This window comes from Dermacentor silvarum, chromosome 2 (assembly GCF_013339745.2).
Source record: "Dermacentor silvarum isolate Dsil-2018 chromosome 2, BIME_Dsil_1.4, whole genome shotgun sequence".
Lineage (NCBI taxonomy): Eukaryota > Metazoa > Arthropoda > Arachnida > Ixodida > Ixodidae > Dermacentor > Dermacentor silvarum.
The window spans coordinates 30,558,697-30,585,116 of record NC_051155.1 but is presented as its reverse complement, the minus strand read 5'-3'; the positions used below and the strand labels follow the sequence as shown (position 1 = coordinate 30,585,116).

At 44.2% G+C, this 26,420-nt stretch overlaps 1 protein-coding gene across 1 annotated transcript in view; it reads left to right on the top strand.

The window, feature by feature from the left end:
• Positions 1–26,163, top strand: part of LOC119441402 (syndetin-like) — a 97,044-nt gene extending 70,881 nt beyond the window's left edge. The window contains exons 21-26 of the mRNA XM_037706025.2: positions 3,259–3,350; positions 5,839–5,932; positions 9,517–9,675; positions 11,849–11,970; positions 19,583–19,778; positions 25,970–26,163. Of these exons, the coding sequence (XP_037561953.1) occupies positions 3,259–3,350; positions 5,839–5,932; positions 9,517–9,675; positions 11,849–11,970; positions 19,583–19,778; positions 25,970–26,089 (783 nt within the window). The 3' untranslated portion in view covers positions 26,090–26,163. The remainder of the gene's footprint in view (positions 1–3,258; positions 3,351–5,838; positions 5,933–9,516; positions 9,676–11,848; positions 11,971–19,582; positions 19,779–25,969) is intronic.
• Positions 26,164–26,420: the final 257 nt, after the last annotated feature.

Here is a 26,420-nt window from a genome sequence, read left to right as displayed (position 1 = left end):
AATAAAGAATTTACGACCGATGCCTTGTGGTTTGCCGGATCGTTGGATGCGAAGTGTAGGTAACGGCCTGTGTGGGTTGGTTTTCGGTAGACTGAGAATTTTAGATTGCCGTTGGTTCGTGTAACTTGTACATCTAGGAATGGTAACGATCCGTTTTGTTCGCGCTCGACGTGAACTGTATATCCGGGTCTATGGAATTTAAATGGCTCTGCAGGTTTTCGACTTGCGACTCTTTCACGATACAGAAGCAATCATCCATGTACCTGAGGAAAACTTTTGGCTTCGGGGAAAAAGTACTCGGAACTCTGTCTTCGATATTTTCCATAGTTAGGTTAGCCATGGTGACGGAAATTCAGGCCCCCATGGGAGTTCCTTTCACCTGCTTGTACTCCCATGGGGGCCTCAATTTCCGTCACCATGGCTAACCTAACTATGGAAAATATCGAAGACAGAGCTCTGAGTACTTTTTCCCTAGTTAGGTTAGCCATGGTGACGGAAATTGAGGCCCCCATGGGAGTTCCTTTCACCTGCTTGTACTCCCATGGGGACCTCAATTTCCGTCACCATGGCTAACCTAACTATGGAAAATATCGAAGACAGAGCTCTGAGTACTTTTTCCCCGAAGCCAAAAGTTTTCCTCAGGTACATGGATGATTGCTTCTGTATCGTGAAGGAGTCGCAAGTCGAAAACCTGCAGAGCCATTTAAATTCCATAGACCCGGATATACAGTTCACGTCGGAGCGCGAACAAAACGGATCGTTACCATTGCTAGATGTACAAGTTACGCGAACCAACGGCAATCTAAAATTATCAGTCTACCAAAAACCAACCCACACAGGCCGCTACCTACACTTCGCATCCAACCATCCGGCAAACCACAAGGCATCGGTCGTAAATTCTTTATTGAAAAGAGCCCATCCCATACGTCAAAGGTACCAGCGAAGCTCTCAGCCGAATATTGAAAAAAGAAGGCCTCAAAGTCGCGCATAAACCGATGAACACTTTGAATATCTTCATTCCTAAACCAAAAGACCGTCCACCAAAAGAAAAGCTCAAGGCGTCGTCTATAAAATCCGCTGTGCCGACTGTCCGGCGTCATAGATCGGGGAAACCAAAAATCTAAAAGAAAGAATCAGACAACATGAAAACGACGTCAGAACATTCAACCGAATACGCAGCGCCGTCGCCGAACATTCCGAAGACGCCGACCACAAGATTTCTTTCCAGGAAACCCAAATCCTTCAAACAGAGACAAACCGGCGAAAAAGGCTACTACTCGAGTCTTGGCACATTCAGAACACGGCGGGTAATATAAACCGCGTGAAGGGCATTCTTCCTTCTTTGTATGTTCATGGCCTTGCGGACGCGATGAAGGGAAGAAAGGACCCCCCGCTCTAGGTCAGCAACACCAGAACAACTCGTCCCCCCCCCCCCCCCCCCCCGTCTCTCGTAAACGCATTCCCGCGACTAAAGGGCGCCCAGCATCGGTCAACCCAGCCGACCAGCGACGCCGAAGCCCCCCCCCCCCCACCCCACCCCCACCACCTATTTGTCTGTCTAGAGCAGGTGCCCTGCCAAGTGTCTCCGCACCTTACGCTCTCTCCCCCTTCCTCTCCTTTGTTACGACGGACCTTTTAAAAGCGGTACACCGCCACCTCCGAAGAATACCCCCTGAAGAAGGAGCCGAATTGGTTCCGAAACGTCGGGCTAGTAAATTTCCTTATTTGGTTGGAGTCAATCTCTAAGCCTTAATCAATTTTCCCAACCAGACAGGTAATTGTCGAAATGTTTAGCTTAACGGCACATTCACATGTGTTTTATGAACTGTTGTCAGTTTTGTTTGAGCACTCTGGCAAAATTAAGGCTGCTAGATGTAGTGTTTCTCTAATGGCATGGGACCGATTCCTGTCGTTGATTTCAGCAAATAAATTATTTGTCATGGGTAAATAGTTTCTAGTTATATCTTTCTTCGAATGCATTGTTTACAGCACATTAATGGAAGCGTACAGTTGAAAAAGGCACCAGTGCCCGCAGCTAAAGGTCCTTGAGGTTTCGATAGAGTTCTGTGCAACTCCGCGAACTCAATGAACTACTGACTTGATGGCCATCGAAGCTGCCCGTGTTGCAGTGCCTACATTTTTTTCGAGTAATCTGTTCAGAGATCTTCGAAATGGCCCATGTGACCAGGGAAAGAGGTCTTTGCAGGTACTTTTCATTGCTGCACAGCTGCGTCATTGAGAGAGCTGCTTGGCACTTGCGCGAAGCTTTCATTTTTGTATCTCATCCCATTGCCACATAACAGTGCACGTTTGCCAGTGTCTAGTTTCTTGACAATATTTTTGTTCAGATGTCTCCAGAAGAGTTAAAAAATATTGCTACTATATATAGTGTCATATATTTCCCAGTGCAGTGTCATATCTTTCATTGCTATCACTGTTGCTTTTTTTTTTGTGTGCCAAAGACACTTATAGTGTCAGACTGTTCTTACTTCATGATTGCTGGGAAAGCTTTAAAAAAAAAGGCAATGGTATGAGAGGCTATATGACGGATGTATAGTAAGTTCCTGAATATTCACAATGATACCAGGTTAAAGTACAGCTCTTGATAGGGACCATTTGTATACTACATTGTTCTGTTCAATGACTATGAAATCTGCTAGCCACTCTCACAGTTTTGTTTTTCAGGGCACATAAGTTTTCTCAGATAAATAGTTTTGGTTTTTAAGGTTTATCATTAACTGCATAGCCACATACATGCCAGACACTGAACCTGACAGCAACATTAAAGCCTGGACTTTCTCACTACCCTTGCTGCTAGATATGAACTACTATGCCATTCATGTATTGCTAGCGACCATGAATGGAAACTTTTTTCCCCAATAACGATAGCTGATTTGAATTCCTTGCCTGACAATTCATCCTTACTCAGTTCTGTCTTTTAGGTTGTTTTATGTGTCGATCCATGTGACGTTAATTCAGTCTGTTGTATATCCTTACCTGGAATTGTTAACCCAATTGAATTTGCAGTATGAAGCTCTCCTTGCTTTAGATGTATCAATTTAATGCATTACTTTTATGCGTTATTCTACTTATTCCTGGGATCCTTTGTATCCTGCTTGGAACCACACAGTTCGGAGTATTGAATGAATGATTGAATAAATAAATAAATAAATAAATAAATAAATAAATAAATAAATAGATAAATACATAAATACATAAATAAATAAATAAATCATCCCTACCATTGCTGTTTTTCAGATCCAGGTTCCACAGTTGTCCCCCGTGGTGGACCTGAGCAGCCCAGAAAAACTCTTTGGCCTGGCGCCTCGTGTCGTGGCTGCTGAGTCCCTGTGAGTGCTAGGCTGGAGGCGAAGGGGAATGTACAGCAAGTGTTGTGTACGCTGGCCGTGTTTTTCAGTGCACTTAGCTCAGTCAAATAGTGCCTTCATTGAAACAGATTTTCAGATGTCGCCGATGTGCAAAAGAAAAAACAAATGAATAAATAAATAAATAAACAAAAAACAACAACAAAAACAAGCAAATAAGTGACGAGAGATGCATCTAGTGTCCTAATTCCTTTTGCACATCAGTTATGATGACTTCTTTCCTACTTTTCCAACTTGCAGTTGTGTTCAGATGTAGCACTTGGGATTATTTAATGTACCTTTAAGTTAAAACTGTGTTTTCTGCTTGCTAAGTTGTTATGGTGTATACTAGTTGGTTGCTAGGACGAGGTTACCATTGCAACCTCTGCAAGTTGAGTGTGAATTTTGGTAACACCGACATCTCTGATGGGAGAGATGACGGCATGCTAATTTGCAGGGCAACTGGCAGAGAGCAGAGCAATAACTTTAGTTCAGGGTCAACATTTCAAAAGAAGGACTTACTTTCTTCGTGGCAACTGTGGTGAATGCTCCGTTCTGCTATAATTCCCAAAAGGCTACAAGCTTTGTTCGATCAGCAATTAACATTCATGCATCAGCATTTCATGCTCACTTGTGGACATCCAGTTACTTGAAATAGCATTATCAGTGGACTAGGGTTAGATCAAATTCAATTGGCAACTTTAACTTTCAAATATAGTAAAGCCTCTTTATAACAAAGCTGAAGAGGGAGCCAGAATTACTTTGTTATGCAATTATTCGTTATATCCATTATTGCATGTACTGCAATATGAATCTCTGAGGGTTTCAAGGAGAATTTCACTTCATTATATATGATTTTGGTATAACAATATTTATCTGTACATGTCTGCTTGTCTGCCTACAAGTTATGTGTCCTGTGCTCATGATAGTACAAGTTGAATAATATGAACATCCATTTTTTGGTTCTTTATTTCTTTGGGTAAATGGAACTGCTGTGGAATATATGGTGATTCAAAGGTGCCAAATGTTGCCATGGTCTGTCAAAGCACCTTACCTAAGTCAAGCTTGCTTGAGCAAAACAAATCTTCAGCTTTCTTTTATGTTAAATTTAAATGAAACTTACTCTAGAATTATCAGCCTGGAAGAAATCAAAATGCTTAATTTTTTATCTGTGTTTTGCAAAGCAGTGTGTAAAGTCATGCGGCAAGCATTGGTTTAACTGCTGGAAAGTGTTGTGTTATGGCTCACTCATATACCTATTTCCTGCTCTGTCCCATCACTGTCATGGCGCCAGCTTGCGTCAGAAAAGAGGGTGATTGGTTTCTTCCCGAAAATAGGCCACCAGTGATGTGAGCGTCTGCTTTACGTTTCCATTTCTGCACTGGTAACCGAGCCCTGCCCTCTCGGAAACCAATCAATCGGGAAACTCTTGCGCACCGTCGACTTCTGCCAAGCCCGTGCCATAATGCTACCCTTATCCGTTATACGCATTAGTTGCCAGTCGTCATGGCAGAAACATGTTTATATTTTTTACTTGAAGGGAGCACACTTTTACAGCAGTATATTTGCACATTTCTTTTAATTGTATTTATGAGTGGTCGTCAGAGTCAGAAAAATGATTACTTGCATTGTTTGCTCAACAACTGTGCCAAAGTGATTTGGTTTTAGCCAAACTAAGCTTGTCAATCAACTTGGAAACGTGTTCAGCAGCCTGTGCCGCTGCAGTCATCAGCTCTTTGAATGCAGCTGCGCCAAATCACTGGCACTTTTTGGTGACAGTGTGAAATGGATTACGGCTGAGTTAATGAGGCCTTGGGCATCTTACGTCCCCTTTTGTCATTATCTGCTTGTCTGCTTGGCCCTTTACTTAAGGGAGACCAAAAATTAAAAAAAAAAAACTTTATTCTTTGAGGTATGGTGCTGAAAACTTTTGCATATATGTAGTGTTATGCGCTTATTTGGAATATGAGGTTCATTTTTGTTTATCTATTTTGGTTCTAATTTTATGCAAACTTCATTTAATAAATTTTCTGGTAAGATTGGCAAAATATCAGTTCCTCAGATTTTGCTAAACAGGGTATCAATGCTTCTGTATGATTCAGGGAATTCTCTAAGACTAACCTTTTTGCTCTGCATATACTACAACAAGAGTTGTGAGATATTTTGAACTTGAAACGCAAAGGTGTTTTGCTGGAGCTTAACTGCGAAGTCTTGTACTTAAATGTGAAAATTTGCACAGAAGCTCTTCTATACGTACACTATCCGAAATTAGGTTTCTATAATGTCTAAAATTTCATTGCATTTGGCCTTAGAAGCTCGACCCTGCAATGCATTGTCTTCCAAGTCAGTGTTACTTACACTAGTATTCGTTGGACTGTGAAAAAGCATGTTTTTGAAAGAAAGACTGCGAACGGCATGTGAAGAGAAGCTTGTGTGCTTCTTCAGTCAAGATATGGATATGATGTTCTTGCAGGCAGTTCCTGGCTGAGCAGTTTGTGTTTCTGGCACCACACTTAGAAGCCTTGCTGCACAGCAGCAAGCGTTCCTGTGTCCAGGCACATCTCCAGGCAAGTTTGGACATGACGGGAATTGCACTGCTACTACTTGTGTTGCTTGTATTTCCAGCTTGTAAGCTGTGGCTTGCCAGATGTCTGCAATCATTGTTTTAAGTTGTACTTAACGATTTTTCTGATGGATTTTACTTTGAGAAATTCAATTTTTGTTCACAAACGCCTCGCGCCACACGAAGGGCCTGCCCGGTCGGGGTGGTTCGGGATGATGTGGTTCGCCATAATAATTTCCGCCAACGACGTCGGTGCCCACGCCGACACCGACGGCGGATTTTCTGCGACACGGGGCCCTTAACGTTATCACGTTAAAATGGCGGATGGTCTGCTAAGGCAGCTTCACTGTAGTACATACGTGTTATGCGATAAAGCACACAATTGCTGTACAGCGATTTTGGTTTTGTATCCGATTGCAAGTGGGCAGCCAATTTCTGGCCCATAATGTTTTCTTGAATAAAAATAAAGGCATGCATTAGAATCAGCTAAATACCGTAATAAGACATTGTGAGCCATGGTTATTGCTTCAAAATCTTCCTAGGGCAGGTCAAAAATAGGCGTTTTCAGTTTATTCGCTGTCCCTAAGGTGCGCTGAGACAGACGCTGCCATTGAAGGGGTGGCTATTGGGTCATCATAGGGGCTAGGCATGTGTGTGCTGACTGGTCAAGTTCACATTATCTGGCGAAGGCTAGTTTTAGGTTTGAAATAACGAAAGTCCAGGCCCATAGGAATGCACGGGCACCGGTCGCGACTTTCGGCTTAAATCGAATTAACTGAAAAACTGAATTAACCGAAGTCTACTGTATACAGATGGCAAGCTCACACACATCTCTCCAAGTCTTCCTTGACGTCTGCTTCTCTTAGAGAATCTTGTATGTAAGCTGATTGTGACTATGATCAATAATACTAGCACATTCGTCAAAGTCAGGAGCACACTCGCCATTCTTGCCATGTAAAGCAAGAAAACTGCCAGTTGAGATTTTAACATCATTGTTACGCTCGAGCAGTCTGTCATTCAAACAGCGCCCTCTTCATCCAATGTAGTGAAATGTAATGTAATGTTTGCCACAAGACAAGGCAAGCTTAGACACTGCACCATGTGCACATTGTACAAATTTGACTTGATGTCCTTTTTTGCATCTAAAACGTATCACCTTCTTGAGGTTTGTGAATTTACAAAGCTTTCCAAGCTTATTGTGAGCAAAAAAAGAAAACCATGTAAACATTCACACCGTTATTCGTCACTTATTCTGAGTTGTACTAATGTCAAGGAAACATCCTGCAAGATTCATCATACACATTTCGGCATCAGCACAGTAAGTCATCATGTAGTGCTGGCTGTAGCAGTGTGTCAACACAAGGATGAACTTATAAACTGCCAGAGCGAGGCTGAGTGAACATTTTTGAAGGATATCTTGTACTTGCCACTGCTTTCTTTTCACTCACTTTTCTCAAGATTGCATTTTCTTTGTGCACGCATTTTGAAAAATCACATGGTGTTGTTGTTTGCCTGTTCTGTTCGAGCGTATAGTTGCCATTAGGCAGTGGATGCTGTCCACGCAACAGCAGCTGCTCGCTTCTCCAGTGGCGAAGTGTGTGTACAGTGGTGGTTTTGAAGCAACACTCTGCTTGCCTATTTACCCCACTTTGTGGCTGCTTTCTTGCCTGATGGGCTGATCTCAGAGATAGTGCAAACCGAGGCAGCCTGTGGCAACCAAGGGCCTTATAAATTGCAGAAGGGTTGAAAATTGAGCTTTTTGGTACATTGTTGGTAACTTGGGGACAGCACTAAACAACAGGACAAGAAAGACAACACATGGGCGGCGCAGACTAACAAGTTTTATTTGAAAGTACTACTTATAACTAAGGGTGTGCGTGTAATCAAATATCACCGAATGGGGATTTGAGGGGTGAAAGTTTGAATAATTCGATTCCCAGCTTGAATATCTAGTATTCGAGTTTTTGAATCCCCCGATATAATGAAGTTGTACTTGCAGCAGAAAACTTTGTTAAATCGCGAATTTCGTTTGTTCGAGGTCCTAAAGTTTCAACAGTAAAAGCAACTTCATGAATTCCCAGAGCATTCCTAGTCGATAGTATCTTGTTAGTAAGCACTTATATACAAATCACAAGTAGGTCGGACTGTAATAGTGCGGTTATAGTGCCAGTGCATGTGATGCAGATTGCGCTGAGCGCAATGTATCAATGTGGCAGCGTCGGTGATTTGTGTATGCTGCATCGCATGGATGCTGGGATGGAATCTTGGATGCCATGGCTGACCGCGCTTAGAGCCCACAGCCAGCACTCGCAATTTATGAACAGAAGTGTAAAAAGATATGGATATTCGTCCTGAGCAGAAAAAATAAGCCACAGTTTTGCCAGAAAGGCGGAGCATTGATGGCAGTAGCAAACACAGAACTACACGAAGTAAGGTTTGTAGTTTGATCGGCCATACAAATTGCAGTAAACACTTACTTACTGATAAATTAACAAGAATTGTGTCACGAGTGCACAGGCACACATGAACTGATCTCACTTCATGGCTGTGAACGCTCACTGTCACAATGCTGGCATAATGAAGGGTGCCTGCAATGGAGAGTAGACGCTTCAGTCTGCCTCTCGCTTCAATGTGTCTTCTAAACTTGAGATTACACTGCCTACGCTGCACGGACAGCCATAGGCAGCCACAGCATGGCTGGAGATGGCATGGGAGGAGATGTGTGCTCACCTGTCCCCCCTAGCATGCACTTCATGCACTTGCGCACACTTTACTGCATGACCTCTGACTTTGGCACGAGGGAAGATGGTGTGCATAAAGCCACCATACTTCTTGGCTCATGTTTACACGCTTTCCCTCATGCCCATAGCAAATGGCACGTGGGGTACAGTCTTATCATACTTGGACTTTATACAAAACCTCACAGCAATGGCGACAATGACAATGCGCCTAGAGTGTCCATATAATTGCTATTGAAATAATAAGTAATATGGCAGCTTGACAGGTTGCCTGCCTCCCCCCCTCTACAGGCAATGATTTGCGGACAGTGGTGGATAGTTTTCCATTTTTTACAAGTGAAATGTCATGAACATAAAAGTTAACATGACAGGCTTAACAGGTATCACAGGCATGATCTCTAGTGGTAATAATAATCCAGAAGTCTGCTGGCAAGTTTTTTTCGGTTGCTCTTTGCATGCTGATAAAGGTGCTCTCATAAATGTTATGGCATATCAATGTATTACCACTGTATGTGATAGAATACCTTCAGACAAATGCATGAAAGTCTCTTGGAAATATTCTTCTATTGTATTAAGGTAAGCTTTACAGAAGTGTGTTGAACTGATGGAAGGCTAGACACTAGCCACTTAACTGTTTGGCATGGAGAATTTATGCTAACAGAGTCTATTTTAAAAGTAGTCTACTGTACTTGCATTGTCTTGCTCTACACTCTCTTTTTGCATGGCTTAATTGATGTACTGCACCATTCATCTTAAATGGATGCAGTCTTACACTGCAGGACTTATTTCTCATAATTGTCTGCTCACACATTCAGGGTTGAGAATAAATGACATTCCCAACTTGTTGCAGACGGTGTCACTGTCAGCTGAGCTGCGGCAGCCCATATACATGACCGTGGCGGCTCGTGCCATCGGCTATGAACAAGTCTTCTCACTTATGGAGCGTGCCCGTTGGGATGTGCACGAGATCATGTCTCAGCACAGCTACTACGTGGATGTCCTTGTTCGGGTGAGAAGGAGGGGTGGATGCTGGCTGGTGGAGCTGGAATTGTAAATATTGCGGGAAATATGCTCTGCGGAAGCACGCATAGTGGAGGAAGGTTCATGAAGGGGAAAATTGTCATTCATACAACTGTAGCATGAAGCTTCAAAGGAAAGCCATACAAATTTCTCAGAAAGTGTCTTAGTAGTTGAAGAAAAATGTGTCTTGGTTTGGGCATCAAGCATGCGACTAGCGTCTTGCCGGAGCAGTCGCTCTGCTATCTGAGTTAACTAAAAGGCTAGCAGATCACAGAGTGAGGCTGAATTTATGGATGACTTGAAACACAGGGACACTGATTAAGTTAGGTGGTAGAGAAATTGCCCCAGAAAGGCTTAAGGCCAAATTTTTAACTGCAAATCTTTTTAACAATTAGCTGCAAACATTTCTTTCTGAGAAACTCGTGTGGGTTTCTATTGTAGCTTATCATATGGGCCCGGTCAGGTTGATAACAATTTTTCCTTTCACTTAACTTTGTGATCTTTATCACTGTGCTCGGCGTGTTGCTAAGTGATATCCCATATAGCATGGGAACTGCTGTATGCTGCCACCCGCCGTGGTTGCTCAGTGGCTATGGTGTTGGGCTGCTGAGCACGAGGTCGCGGGATCGAATCCCGGCCACGGCGGCCGCATTTCGATGGGGGCGAAATGCGAAAACACCCGTGTACTTAGATTTAGGTGCACGTTAAAGAACCCCAGGTGGTCCAAATTTCCGGAGTCCCCCACTACGGCGTGCCTCATAATCAGAACTGGTTTTGGCACGTAAAACCCCATAATCTAATCTCTAATCTGTATGCTGCTGTCAGAAAATAAAAAAACTATCAACCCAAATATCTGACAATTAAAGTTGTTCACATGATTTCATGTACATTCTGCTATCATTTCCTTTGATTTTCTAGGGTACTTTCAAAATTCTCAGTGAGAAAATTGGGAAGTTTTGCTACTTTTTATGTGTTCTGTGGCTCTTATTGTAGTGAGATTCAGCTGCACACTTCACTCAGCTGCACGCTGCTTTCCGGCTTTCCTCCTTTCACGTGGGAGTGAGTCGCCAGTTCTCCTTGCGCCTGTTTGCAAGATACGCATTTGGTGCTCCCTCCCTCCCATCCCCCCACGACCTTTTGCATGACAGAGGACTTCGTGTTTGCTCTCCGCCATGCATTCGCTCTCCGTGAAAGTGCGCGTCCCTCACACACTTTCACTCATTGATTAGAATTGGGTGCGTCATTGCACTTTTTAGACAACTTGAATTTCATTATTCGATTATAATGCGTGGATGACTACGGGTAGCAAAAATCTGGAAAAAAACTCTCGTTACAATCGAGTAAATATGGTAATACATTTCCAGCGGGAAACAAGAGATAGTAGGGAGTGCTTCGTAGCACTTATGCTTGCATGACAGTCGCAGTTACGCAAAATAAAGGGAACTGAGGTATTTTGGACAAGTTCGAGGACATAAATTAGGTTGTCGGGGCTGGGATTTTATACTGTTAACAGCGTACTTGAGTTGAGCAGCTTCAGTGATGCAGTATTACAGGTGAAAAGTTGCACAGAGGATGTGAAGGGATTAAGTTGTAAATTTCTAGTATGATGTGTGTGTGTACTGGCTATGCAGAGTAGTAGATTGGTTAGCTGTTTTGTTATGATTTCCCTTACTACTATCACTCCTATTCTTACGTCTCTGTTCTGCTTGACTCCTTATTAATATAAGAGTAGCGGGCTAGAAACATGTCGCTGAGACCAGCCTCTGCACCTTTCTTCCATTAAAATCTGTCAATTGTGTACAAAACAGGCATTGCTTTCTCACATTCAAAATACACGAAACAGTTTCTGACTGTAATAGCTGCTGAGGGGGAACAGTTTATGACAATAAAATTTTAAGCAGACAAGTGGCTTGTTTATTGTCTTGGTTTCCTGACATGTTGTCATTGTTTTCAACACTTCACATTGCTCAGTAATAACTAACTAGCTCTGCTTCAAATTCTTACATGTGGCCTTATGTTTGTATTGTGTCATATAGGCTACAGAGTTCAGTTGCAAATATTTAATCTGTAAGGTTGACACAAATATAAGCACGTCTGCATATGCTGTTTCCATCCTACTGGCCAGGCATCCACATTGAAAGCATGAACTACGGCCCTTGCAGGAGTTACAGCTGTTCCTGATGCGCCTCTCGGAAGTGGCCAAGCAGATCCCTCTGCCATCTGAGGCCACAGAAATTCTCTGGGAGCATGCCATACGCATCGCCCACCGCACCTTCATCGAAGGGTATGTCCGTCTAATGCATCACCTGTCATGTTGTCATGGTTCTGCTTTCTGTTAGCCTTTATATTGCCAGATTCAATTTTTTAGTTATAGCTATGACTAGTTCTTGTCTGGGCATGCCATGTTGGTGCATTCGTGATTAACCCAACAAAGCACTTCTCTCCTGGAATTGTCGACTGAACTGAAAACGTTCCAGGAACGTTGTGGGGATGCGACCATACAATGTCAGGAACGTTCCGGCAACATGCACTTTCCTACAAAACGTTCCTCCCAGGGGCCTACCCATGTGGTTACTCATTCTTTTCTTGGCATCGATTGAGTATAATTACCCACTTCGCTGACTGTAGCATTTGAGCATTTAAAAATGCGCTGAATAGCCATTTAAGTCTGAATAGCCCCTGAAAAGGCACGCTGATCGCATCGAGTTCAGTGTTCACGCACACAGATTCACGCATTTGGGAGCTTTCTACCCACATGCAAGCACAAAGACGAACTTGGCTCGTGCGCTCGCTGTAGTTGCCAGCTGGTTGACCGCAAACCCGAACGCCGCTTCAACTACCGTCAATCTAACTCGCATGCGTAATTTTGTTACTGATCAGTTATGAGCCACCCGTAGGAACATCCTGTCTGGGGTTTTATGTGCCATAACCAGTTCTGATTATGAGGCACACCGTAGCGGAGGGCTCTGAATTAATTTTGACCACCTGGGGTTCTTTAACGTGCACTACAACACAAGCACATGGGCGTTTTTGCATTTTGCCTCCATCGAAATGCGGCCGCCATGGCCGGGATTTGATCCCGCGATCTCGACCCGTAGGAACATATTAGCGACAAGCTTTCCTCAATGGCTTACAGCCATTATCACATCAACAGGCGGCAAATTTTCGTTAACACAGCCACGCAGCCTTATCAGAGCTGCGTCGTCGGTGTCACATGTAAGAGGCCGCTCGTGGCGAGAGAAGAGGCCGAAGAAGTTCGAGGAGCGTTCCGAACGGCGCGAGCGCTCGAGGCACGCGAACTGAGGCGTAATCCGCGAGGGAGAAGCGACGGAACAGCATTATCGACGTGGCTCTTGAGCTGGAAGGTTGCCTTGTCAGCCATGCTCTGACGACGGGAGAGCGGAGGACCCGGCCACCAAGTCGTGACGCTGGCAAGGCCCAGGCGTAGCTGTAGTTCTCGGAGACGTCCGGGCGAAGCTCCTGGGACTGGCCACTGCTGCTCACGGTGGTTCCGGTCTTCTTCTCGAGAATCCCTCTTCTTCGGCCAAGCCCGTTCAACCGATAATCACCGGGGCACCGGGCCGCCACGCAGATCATCGGAGGGCGAAGAACACTTCATTAGGCAAATTTGGAAGAGGACCGAGAAGGACGTGGTAGAGAAGGAACGCTCAGAAGCGTATCTTTATCACTCTTTCCCAAATTCTTGAATCCTTGTGCCTCTACGAACTGTTCTGCTTGTTCGGCCATCTGCTTTACTGTTTGTAACTTTCTTTCTTTGAGGAATATTGCTAAACTGTTACTACATCTGGCCAGAAATTGTTCACCTACGACTTTGTCACGAACTGCTTCATATGTTTTGTCAGTCAGTCTCTGACAACTCTAACCACCTCTCAAAGTAATTAGTTAGTCGACACGCGAACTGTTTGCCTGTCTCAGAGTCTTCAGGCTTACACGACCGAAACTTCTCCCGAAACCCTTCTGCCGTCAACCTAAATCTCTGTAATAAAGTCTTCTTCACCTTGTCGTAGTCTAGTGATTCTTCAGCTCTCATGCGCCCATATACACTCAACGCTTCACCCACTAAACATAGGCTTACGGCGTTAGCCCACTCGCTCTTCTCCCAGCCTTGCCCGACCACTATCCTCTCAAACCGATGCAAATATGCATCCAAGTCGTCTCTTCGCTCGTCAAAAGGAGCCATTAATTTTCTAGGGCAAATCTGTTTTGGTCTGGAAGAAGCTGAGTGAGATGACGCCGATCCGAGTGAACTCGTGCCGTCGCGAGAACCTGCGCCCATCTCTGCCAGTCTTATCTTTAGCTCTAAAAATCCTTTTTCATTTTTGTGCTGTTCGTGCACTCGTTCATGTTCCTCGCGTGCTCGTTCGTGCTTCTGGCGCTCTCGTTCGTGCTCCTTCTCTCTCTCTTGTTGAGTGTACTCGAAAAATGTCATTGTCTTGTCCTTAGACATATTCAAATCTTTCGCTATTGCCGCCAAACGCTCCCACTCCATCTTTGCAACTCCTGAGTATCGGTGACTGGGCTAAGATAGAATCCTGGAACGGATCCTGGCTTGCTCGCCAATTGTGATGTGTTTTTTGTCACTGATCTCGGGGGCGTGCGGATGTTAAAAGAGATGAGATTGGGAAATGCATGGCAACACAGCAAGCATGTTTTAATCTCATTCAAAACCAAAATCTCAAACTAAAACCTCACTCCCTGAAAGCAAAAAACCTCAAACCAAAAGCTCAAATACACACTGAACTAAAAGACAATGAATAAAAAAATGCTACCAAAAATACAACCTAATGAACTAATAAACTTGCTCTTAACTTCGCCTAAGTTAGTCCTGGGCGTTTCCTACACAAAGTCTGGCATCACTGGCCTACTGTTGTGACGATACAAGAAAGAGTCTGTCTTACAAAGTTCGTCGATGTTGCTCATATTTTTACGGCGGCAATCTCGATGAGCCTTTCTGTCGTTGCTCTCGCCGGCCCTCGCTTAATCGTAGCTGCCTTGTGATCGGTCCATCAAGTTGAAGTCCAGCTTGGTAGAAGCCCGTAACCCGGTCGCTGGCGCTGACGTGGCTGAGAAGTTCGACGGGTTAGGCCTCACGACTGGTTCTTTCACGGCGTCGCTGTTGCCGTACGTGCCGATGACTTGCGCTTCCGTTGACCTGGCTGGAGCTCCGGTAGCCGCCGCTGACGTGTCACTTGCCTAATGAAGTGTTCTTCGACCTCCAACGATCTGCGTGGCGGCCCGGTGCCCCGGTGATTATCGGTTGAACTGATTATCGGTGATTATCGGCCGAGGAAGAGGGATTCTCGAGAAGAAGACCGAAACCACTGTGAGCAGCAGTAGCCGGTCCCAGGAGCTTCGCCCAGATGTCTCCGAGGACTACAGCTACGCCTGGGCCTTGCCAGCGTCACGACTTCGTGGCCGGGTCCTCCGCTCTCCCATCGTCAGAGCATGGCTGACGAGGTGACCTTCCAGCTCAAGAGTCACGTTGATAATGCTGTTCCGTCGCTTCTCCCTCGCGGATTACGCCTCGGTTCGCGTGCCTCGAGCGCTCACGCCATTCGGAACGCTCCGTGAACGTCTTCGTCCTCTTCTCTCCCCACGAGCGGCCTCTTACATGTGACAGTCGGGTGTCGGCAAATAAAGTTATGGTTAACTAATCAATGCAGACTTATTCACAGACATTTTGACAGACATTTTATCAAGAAAAAAAAATATTTTCCAGACCTTCGTTTACGAACTGGGTTGTTGTCAATGCTGGCACACTGATTTGGTGTTCCCTTTCATAAGAGTGGAGCATACTAGTATGCATCTCGATTCATAGGTTACTGATAACTAGCAAGATTCTTGTTAAGTAATGGCATTAGCCTCCTGAGCATGATGTATAACTCTGTTTTTTGCATGAAATTTGGAAGCATAAGAATTTGTGTTAAATTTTCTCATATTCGATGTTCGATTTGACATCCAGCTTTTTTCTTTCTCGATTCGATTCAATATTCAATTCGAAATCTACTATTTGATATTTGCACGCCCCTAACAATAACATGTTTCTACATACTGTATACCGGCAAAAAGTGTGTGCCACTCACAATGGTTGTAGGTGCAAGAAATTTGGCTCACAGGTACATTGCACAATGGTATTTAGTTTCTACAGCAAAGAGGCATACTTCAAAAAACTACTTCACATAAAGCACTTTCTTCTTGTAAAGATATATTTATTAACAGAGTAAAAGTTGTACAGCAGCATCACAATGAGCACATGCCTCCCTCGTCATTTCACCAAAGCTGCTTGGAAGCAGACACATAGTGTGTGTCTGGGCATAAAATGTAAAAAAAAAGCAACAATAACAACAAAACAAAAGCATAGTGTTTACCTTAGGAGGACGCTTTAGCTCAGGGGCTCCCATCTAAATACATGGGAAAGAAGAAATACTTTTCTCGGCGACCGCTGGATGACCCGTTTCTTTTTTCTACTTCACTTGTTCTGTAGGAAGGCACACATATTGTGAATTCCTGATCCGGCTACTCAGCAGTCCCACTCTAGTCCTTCGTTTCCTTGCTGTTCTTAAACTTCTGAAAAGTGAGTAAAACACAGCAAAACAAAATAACGGCACATAATGTTTCGGTAAGTTCCCACATAGCTTTGTGCAATCTACCTATAGAGCTCGTGCGCTAATCACTACTACTTAAACCAAACTGCATGCACAGTAAATATGCCATAGCATAAGCACAAAACATTTTAAGTCGTTGTGAACCTTTTAAGTATGGTGAAACAGTATTGCTAGATCGAAATCTTTGCGACAAACCTCTCAGCCATGTACCGCTGTGTAACCATTCTAAGGGAAACAGCTCTTGGTCCACTTTATCAGGCGAGATGGAACCAAACTTATTGTGTACTTATCCTGAGAAAGTAAAACGTATCGTTTTTATGCATTGTTTAGTACCTTACGTAGCTGATTTCAGCATGGAAACCTTAGCATAAAGCCCACTGTAGCTTTTCTGGCATGCTGGAGCCACGTTTCATTTGTGTATAGCTGAGCAAAGCAATTACTAGTTAGTTAATTACAATAATTACTAATTTGTAAATGAAGCTACATTTTATTGGGTTTTTTTTTTTGCAAATGTACTCTCCATTGCCATAAATTCCAGCCTCACAATCACTGCAGTACTAATTTGTGACTCTCAACTATGCGTTCACACATACAACAATGGCACTTGCACCACTTCCGTGCACAACGAGCAGCACCAACAGCTGCTTGCAAGCTTGTCCTTTCAGTTTTGGTATACATACCCATGAAGTTAAATAAGACATGCTTATTCAGGAAAAAAAAGTTATTTCAAGCCTGGCATGTTCACAGCATGAACCCACTTTATACCCATGCAGGGTTAATTTATTTGTTGGTGCTTTCTGGATTGATTGATGGTCCTACACTTCCTTGTGAGCCTTCCCAAGACATGGGTCAAGGTCTTTTGTGCCGAAACAGATGCATGGTGTACTTAAATGATGTTGCATGAAGCACTAAATTAATTTAACTAGCACACAAAAACTGCTTCAGTGTAATGACTGTGCCTCGTGTTTAGAGGCTCTTTCATGATCATTTGTATGCAGCAGTTAGGAATGTGCAAATACATTTCAGCTTGAATCAAATTCAAATTGAATATTGTTTAATAGAGGCGTCACAAGATCAAACGTTCAGTTTAAATCAAGTATTGAAATTATTTTTGGCAGTACACATTGATTTAACCCTTTGCGATAATGCACCCAATTTGTGGTCTTTCTAGTCAGGAGCTATTTCACCTATTTAGACGCCATGCCGAAGAAGTGCTCAGGTAAAGAAACGCATTTTAAGTGGTTTATTTCAGAAAATGTATTTATTACCGAGTTAAATTTCTCAACAGTACTACCACTGTGTGGTGGCACTTGAAGCATTCGCCTAGGTGGAGGCCAGAATTTGCGTTGCATGTCTGTAGGGTCCTCATTGACACTATCTGTGAAAGTGTCCTCATCTGAGGACGGTTGGTGCCCATCTGAAGGCGAAATATATTTATCAATGGCACTAAAATTATTTCCTGATTCACTGAACTCACGTGAATTTCATCCATGAAACGCCTGCACAGAAGTCGTCGCTATCCTGTCGGTGCTTCACGCCACAAATCCTGCAAAAATCTTTTGGAGTAAAGGGAAAAAAAAAAGTACCGCCCTCGTATGGAGCCATTGCAAAGTGCACTTGTAAGTTGAAAATGCTCACAAAAGAGAGCCCTACTAACCCAAATAACAGGTGAATGCAAGCACACACACATCAGGCGCTTTCCGAATGTGACCAAAATGAAAATGTTTGCCCAACACGTGACCGCAAAGAATTAATATGCCCTCAGAGTCAAGTAAATACAGAGTGGTAGGATAAGTATGTGAAAAGGAAATCAACACCAAAAAAGTTAAACTGATTCATTGCCATAATGATGCAAAGCTTGTATCAATTGATAAGGTTATTACAGTATTTAAAGGACCAATGAGTGCCACATTTGGCTTGCTCATAATTTTATGGGTAGTGCAGTTATGTATAATCCTGTACGAGACTTGCAGGTGACAAGTGGATGGTTTCGTTTTTACTCCTCATGGGAAGGAGGGAGCCATCAGCGCAACATTGCAATAAGTGTTCGACGCACGCTTGCCTGCATTGCCTGCATGCTTGCCCTCAGTTAGGCCCATGCTGCTGGATACAGCACCAGCTTGGAGGCTGGAATACCTTTCTAAGAAACTGCACAGTAAATTTGCCCATGGGTAAAACGCTTCATCCAAGCAACCCCTGGCATTTTTTTTTAAACTTTGGAACACAAAAGCAAACTGCCATATCTAGCTAGGCCCCTGCAGTTCTTGCCGTTGGGCTACATGGCAGGGCAGGTATTAGCAGCAAGCAAAACTTCACCAATAGTTTATCTAATTACTTAAAATGTCAAATTCACTTTCTAGTCACTAACTTTAGGGCACATGTTGCAATTGAGAAATTGAAGCAGGGCAGTTATCAAGTCTTGTTTGCTTAGCAGAAACCTAAAGATGAGCACCACTTTCAAGATATCTGATCTTAAATGTGCTATGAAACACAATGGCATTCCAATCAACGTTTTAACAAAAGCATGACTCTCACAGTTCGGGATGGTCTTGACTGGAATGTCGAAACTTTTTTTGCAGATTCTGAGGGTGGCTATCTTGAAAGCGGTGCTTGTCTTAGGATTTTCACTTAGCAGGCACGACTTCACTGCTCCTCAGCTTCAATTTTGCAATTTAATGTGCCTTAAAGTGGGCATTTGAAAATTCAGTTAGCCCTTTCTAGGTAATTAGTGAAGTTATTGGTGGAAATTTTCTCGCTGCTTATGTCCACCTAGCCAAATAGCCTATCTGCAAGTGTTCTGCATAAGAAAAAAAAAACACCTGGTAATACTATACTGATTTTAACCAAGTGAGCGAAAATTAAATTTCGTCACAGTTGGTCTTTAATACGTTTTGGCTTGTTCAGGGACTTCAGCATCATTCTTGTAGTCAAATATTTAGCCAAATGAATTTTCATCAATCTACAGACAAGTATAGATGAAAATTTTTGCTCCTGTGACAGACTGGGCCATGCTTGTTTGTTTGCTTTTTCTTTACTTTTTCCCACAGAGTTTGTAATTTTAATGTAAAACAAAATTAATTGTGCCCTTGTTTGAATCGTGCATTCTTTATATTACTGCATGGATCCATAACTAGCCTCTGGCTAAGAACCCATACATTGTTGCCTGATGGTCTTGTATGCTGAATTAAATAAAACTATTATTATTATTACTATTGTAAGGTGCGAGAAACTGTCCCAACAAGCAGCCCTGTGTTGTGGCTTGATGTGCAGCTTCTCGCAAGCCAAGCGCTGCACCCCCGAGGGCCGTGCGCAGATGCAGCTGGACCACCAGCAGTTTGTGAGCAAAGTGGAGAAGCTGCGCGAGCAACGCCAGCCCCTGCCAGACAAGGAGCTGGTCGAGGCATACATCAAGGCCTACTACCTGATGGAGCGCAGCCTGCGGGACTGGATCATCGCCCACTCCAAGGTGCCTGCTTGTCTACTTTAGTGTTGAACAAGGTTCCAAAATACGAGGTGTCATGCTGCACGCTCGATCCCATGGAACGGGATGGATGTTAACATGCTCATCAAAAAAGAGAGCGGTGAGAGAATTAGTGCTTTATGTCCGAAGCCTCTCTGCAACACCTTGGCATCATTTGTTGCGCTGCTAATGACACTGAACCCTACGCCCAGTGGCACCTGAAATTTTATTTATATGGCATCCTTATAAAGTCCTGCATTATTATCTGCTAGGTTTTTGGTGGAGAGCTATCAACAGTTGTCTGCTTCAGCATTGGCTTCAGAAAAATCCGTCTCGTAGGCAGTCTGCAGAGTGGGATGTTATGAAGATGCAGTGTTGCTGCCATCATATTCTGTGCAGGCAAAAAAGGAAAGAATAAAAAATATAAAAATCTACAAATTCTGCTGGCATAAATTTCCTCGGAAGGTAAGGTTAACAGGCTGGGCTAATTTGTCAAAACTTTCTTCGCTAACATTGTTTAATGTGTCAAGGGATAGAAAGGTCAATATGGTCATGACATGTGCTCTTTTTGCCTCTGCTATGTACATTTGTTTACAAGCGTGCAGCTTGTTTATTAGTTTGCCGCAGTACTACTTGAGCATCCTGCTATAATGCCTGCTTTCAACTTGCCTCCTTTCCTAGAATTTAGGCAGCCACTTATGCCACCCAAGTATCTTTCCCAGTGGGTGCGACTTATTATGGGCCATTCCCATAGTCACTTGGGAGCTGGTGGTACGTCGCATAAACTAATCAACAATGGTTGCACTCTACATTTCAACCTGGGTACCGTGTTTTTGGTGAAGACAAATCCTCTTGTCAAAACATTATTATTACTTGTTAAGATGCGAACCAAAGTTAAATATGACAAAAACATCAAGGAAGCTCCTTCCTGTCTTTGGTGTATCACTTTGGTTCACGTCATAACACGTTGTAATAAGTATGAAACTAGCCAAGCAACAAGTACTCATATGTCAACCACTGTCGGTTGTTGTTCAACCAGTCTCAATCACTTCATCTCCATCTTCCTGTGTCTTGTTTGTATCTCATAGATTGCCAGTTGTCGGGTGGTGACAAAGGAAGTTAGCTGGGCTTGTTGGTGTTTTTTCAATTAGCTTTACCAAAGTTGAAACATCTACCACCATAGAGATTGTGTACCAGGTGTTTCAATTAACTTGAACTAATCTTAAACCCTTTGAAGGTAAATTTTTTTGACAAATGTGACCCTCAAAGGTCAGTTCTTCAATTGTAGATTTAAAATCTTCCGAGTGACGTATTTCAAAAAGATTTTAAAAATTTTTTTGACAGTGAGGATAAAGAGACAAAAATATTTTCTCTTGGTAAACATTCATTCTTTATTTATGAATACCAATGGACTTGCACAAATACTTATAATAGGAATAAAAAAGTAGATACACTGTAATAGATATATTCCGAGTCGGCTTTTGGGCAGTAGTCCGCTTGAAGGAATTGCCACTCAACTCTCTTGCAGAAAAGCAACCAGCGCACATGTCCATAGCGTAATTGTGTATGTGAGCGCACGCAAGAAAACTCTATGGTTGATTGCCCATCAGAAGAACCAAATGAGTTAGAAACTTGCAGTAATCCTTCGTCCCTTCAAATGACCCATCACCAGTGAGAAGCTATCAGTTTTCACGATTCTCAACAAAAGAAACGCAGGCATGGCAGCATCGTTTATATACAACGGCATCATTTGTATATACTACCACATGGGGCAGAAACTTGGGTTAAAAAACAAGCTTACGAAGGCGTTAAGGACTGTGCAGCAAGCGATAGGATGAAAAGTGTTTGGTCTAACCTTAAAAGTCAGGAAGACAGTGGTGTGATCAGAAAGCGAACGGGAAACGCCAACATTCTAGTTGGCATTGGGAAGAAAAATGGAGCTGGGCAGGTCATGTAATGCTTAGGGCAGATAACCGGTGGTCTATTAGAGTTACAGAATGGGTGCCAAGGCAAGGGAAGCCTGTCCAGGACTGCAGAGAATTAGGTGGTGTGATGAAAGCACAAGGTGGGAAGGCAGCGCGGGAGGGAGCGAGGGGGGGGGGGGGGTTGGCTTCTACCCTGCCAACAAATGCATTCTTGTACTTTGCGCCTGTGCCGGCTGTCGGTGTTGTGCAGTTGCGGGAAACGAAATACCGGTTACAGTGCGGCTGCCTGGGAGTACGGAAGTCAGCGAAGACGGCGAACGCTCCCCTCAAATGGGCGCCCCAAGGAGTGCTCGAGGAAGAAAGAGAGACGAAGTGGAGGAGAAGGGCACGGGGTGCGAACGAACAGCCAGTGAGGCTGAAACCAGAATCTTGAGTGCGAGTCGTGAAATATCACGGCGTGCAGCCACGAAACTGCCAACGCTCGCTTCACGATAACGGCAGTAAACGAAACTTCAGGGAGCGGGCAGCGCCGGCACAGCACGGCGAAAGGCGCACGTGGAGACCGTGGAATGGGAGGGAGGAGGGCGGCAGGGAAGCGGATTTCGCCTCGGCAACTCCGCCGCTTCGGTGGCTCCCCTCGCCCTCCCTCGTAGCTCCTTCACTTTCGACTGTTACCGAGCGCGCCCACCGCTGTGCAGGCGCCGCCGCTCCAGCCAGCCTGGCGCCAGCTCCCCAAAGTTTCGTTTTCTGCCGTTATCGGGAAGCGGGCGTTTGCCGGCGTAGGCAATTTCGTTGGTCGGCCTAGGACAGCGCCGCTGCTTCCCTCTGCGCCGTAGCCGCATCGTGCAAGGTCAACACGTGACTAGAAAGTAGAGGAAGCATAAAGTAGAAAGAAGGGTTCACTGCCATTTTTTATGCGTGGCTACGGTAGCGTGGCTGAGACGTCGGCACGTACACGCATGTTCCGGCGCAACGCAGAATCGGCGACTTTGCCATTTGAGAGAGGGTGAAATTTCCCCCGCATTTTTTTTTGTTCTTTTTTTTTTCTACGACATTGAGGGGTTTCTCCTAAGCTTTTACTCTATGGCGGTGCCGGAGCAATGCCGGTCGGATGCGCCACCGCGTGATTTGGTTCGAATTAACGAGATTCGACTGTAAATTGAATGCAAACGTTCTAGCCACATTCCTAGACTGTCGCGTATGCGTGGCGGCTCGGTGCACATGTTTTGCATATGTGTGGGCCTTGAGAATTGTTGCTTTGGCTATAGTGCGGTACCGCTTATAGTGCGGATATTCGCGACTCCGGCGACTTACGTTATAAGCGGTCTACACTGTATGTTGCAAACTTGAGAAACCCCTAGAGGCCGCGAAAACGTCAGAAAAATCGGGCAATCCAAAAAAATATCGCAGTTTTCGCCCAAAAGGGGAAGCATTGATTGCAATAGCAAATTACTAGACAGCTACACGGAGTAACGATAGTAGTTTCAGCATCTACATCTTTGTGGACAATGTAATTATTTTATCATGTTTCCCACACTTTAAAAACTACCTTTATTTGCCCTAACATGAAAATGAAGATGTAACAATGTGTAATGGATTACCATGTTGATTGATGCTGCATTCAGGATTTACATATGATTTCACATTCGAAACTCCCTTCATGGTTCCTTTCGTTGTCTCTGACAACACAGTGTATCTGGATGAAATTATTGTCAATTTATTGAATGTTTACAGCAAGACTATAATTAAACAACTTTCATACTGTTCCACATGCATCTGACTTGATATCCAGGAAGACTGTATTAACATTTGTGCTTCGGAGGTAATCTTGAAACAGACAGAAGGCAATGTGCAATATAATGTACAACAGGTCTGAAGACAATATTAAAGTCTCAACACTAGATGGCTGGTTTTGTCTGACAGGAAGGGATTTTAACATGGAATCTTTTCAGTGGATCAGGAGAAATATTATGATGACACACTTTCTAGCCAACTAACTCCTTTACCCTGCAAGGACCAGGTTGCACATACATCACTGCCAACAGGTCCGCCGCTGAAAACTTTGACAGCTGACAAGAGTTAAAGGGCCATAACACCAAAAAGCTTTCAAGCTTGGGATTACACAGTCAACGACCGATTTTTCAGACTCAGTAGGGGCAGCGAGAATGTCCGAAAAAAAAAAAGTTGCAGTTTTGCCCGAAAGGCGAAGCATCAATTACGATAGCAAATTAGTGGACAGCTTCACGAAGTAAAGATAGTAGATTTATTGGCCGTATAACTTGTAAACATTCGCTTACTAACTAAATTAACAAGCACGGTGTAACGCGCGCACAGGTAAACATGAACACATCTCGGTCGATGACTGCAGAAACACGCTGCCAGAACACTGGAGTGAGGAAGTGTGTCAGTAGCAGCGAGCGAATTGACCTTCGCGCTGTCTTGCTTCAACGCCAATTAAACTTCGAAAGCACAGTGCATACGAAGCTACCAGCCGTCGTCATACTTTGTCCACATCGCAGATCGCTTTGAAGATGAGGCCTGCGTGGGCGCTCATTTTGCCCACGTCGCAGATCGCTTTCAAGCCGCGCCGTAAGGAGCAGCCGCCAAAGAACAACCCCCCCTCCGTGCCTCGCGTGCGAAAGAAGACGGCGCGCTTCCGCTCCGCCTTCCTCTCTCGCACGCAAGATTGAGCCGCGAACGTCGGCTGACCCTTGCAAGCTTTCTCTCACACATACAGCGTACGGCTCGCGGCGACGATGTTATCTTGTTTGGACTTTATACGGAACATCATGGCAATGGCAGAAATGCGCTTGGAGCATCCATGTAACTGCTATCACAATAGAATGAATGCATTCCTTTTACTGCCCCCAAGTGCTCAAATCGTCACAGGCATGTTTGAAATAGCTATGAAGGCCTGCCAGTACACTTATTAGGCGTATCGGTGCTCGTACTGTGATAGGAGATGGCGGGTGCACGCGTGTATAATTAAGGAATACGTGCCGTGTCCCGTGACAATTGCGCCTTCCCACTCTTGATATGCTTCACTGCAATACTTTGCGTATGCTTCACCGTGTAGCACTGCTATAATGAGGCAAAGCGGACGTTCGGGAACTGGCATTATGCAGCGCCTCGTGCTTTCCGAGCTTCGAAGCTATTGGTGAAGATTACAAAGGCGGAGTCAGTGCCATTGCTAACAGCGGCAAATTGTTTTAATGAAAAACACAGCACGGAGCAGCAAGAAGCTTGCTAGCGAACATCTAAATAGCTAGCCTAGCGTTGACGCGGTGGTGGCCACGGCTGCCAGCAGATGGGTGTGCGAGAGTGCCAGTTTGATTTGGCGAGATAATTAAAATGGCAGCTGTGGTGGCTTTGATTAATGCCGTTTTGGACCTGCGGTTGTGGCAAAAAGTCCGGAAAATACGACAGTGAAGGTTTTTTGCATCCGAAATTTCAGACGTTTTTGCATTGACTCTATGGGGGTACGTGGCAGTGCCGTGAAGGCATCAGAATTACCAGGCATGCCCAAACATTCGGGGGTCTGGAGAATTGGTCGTTGACTATATATGCGTGTTGAACTATACATGTCCTACTGCAAGCTCGGCAAATTTGAGCGCGTTGATTGTGTATAAAATTGTCTGGCAGCATTGACGGGTGATGAAATAAAGTTCTCATGTTGTGCTGTGTTTATCGTGCGAATAAAAGAATTGTGGGCGCAGTATAGTGGCGACGCCCTCGCTGCACCGTTGGGTGCCAGGGCTTGCCAAGCTAGGAAAGCTCGACGCGACGTGCACATTGTTTCAAAATGTTGTGGAGCAGACGACACAGGGGTGGCCCCGCACTTTTTGACATCATCAAGCGATGCCAAAATGATGGTTGGTTTTGATGGGAGTGGATTAGAGGCAGCAATTTGAAATTGAAATCTTGGGCAAAATGTGCGTTGAGAGACCAGGTTTTTTGTGTGGATAGCTATAATGCCCCTATATTAAAAGTTACATTGATAAACTGAAAACACTTGGATGACCAAGCCATGGCATCTTTAATAATATTCCCAGATGGAAGTGGGGCTTGTTTCTGCTTCTTGAGCAAGCAGTGTCCTTTCCCAGATGGAGTTTGATGTCACCTTCTGGCAAAGGTGTCATTTTCACGTGACAAGCTATTTAGAAAAGGGCAGGATAGCTACACCTTCACACACTGTATATAAGGCTCCAGAAGCCATATACAGGACTTCTGGCTGTACCCACTGAATGCCCTCATGGGGAAATTCTTCTGCAGGACTATTCGACCAAGCAGCTGACCGGCCTTGTGAACTGTATCAGCCATCTGAACAAGAAAGGCCGCCAGGGACTGCTCAATCTCATCGATGAGATCGCCACATCACCACCTCGAAAGTGACCACGGGTGTTCTCTGCCCCTCTCTGTACAGCCACCTTAAAAACTTTCATAATAAACTCAAAACTTGCAATTTTCTTTTATGGTCAGTTTTGCTACATTTGTGATCATGCCATTCTTTTTTTCACCAAGTGTATGTGTAATATGAAATCGATCAGATGCCCTCCTTGCTTTTCCAAAATATCTTAAAATGGGATTGACTGCGGCGATATGTGACCGCCTAAGTTTTGTAATTAGGAGTTGTGAATCGCAAGGGCTGCAATTCGATGAGGCTACCAGTTCAGGTGTGATATGCTATGTTTGAATGGGGCTGATGCGCTGAAGTTTTGAAAGT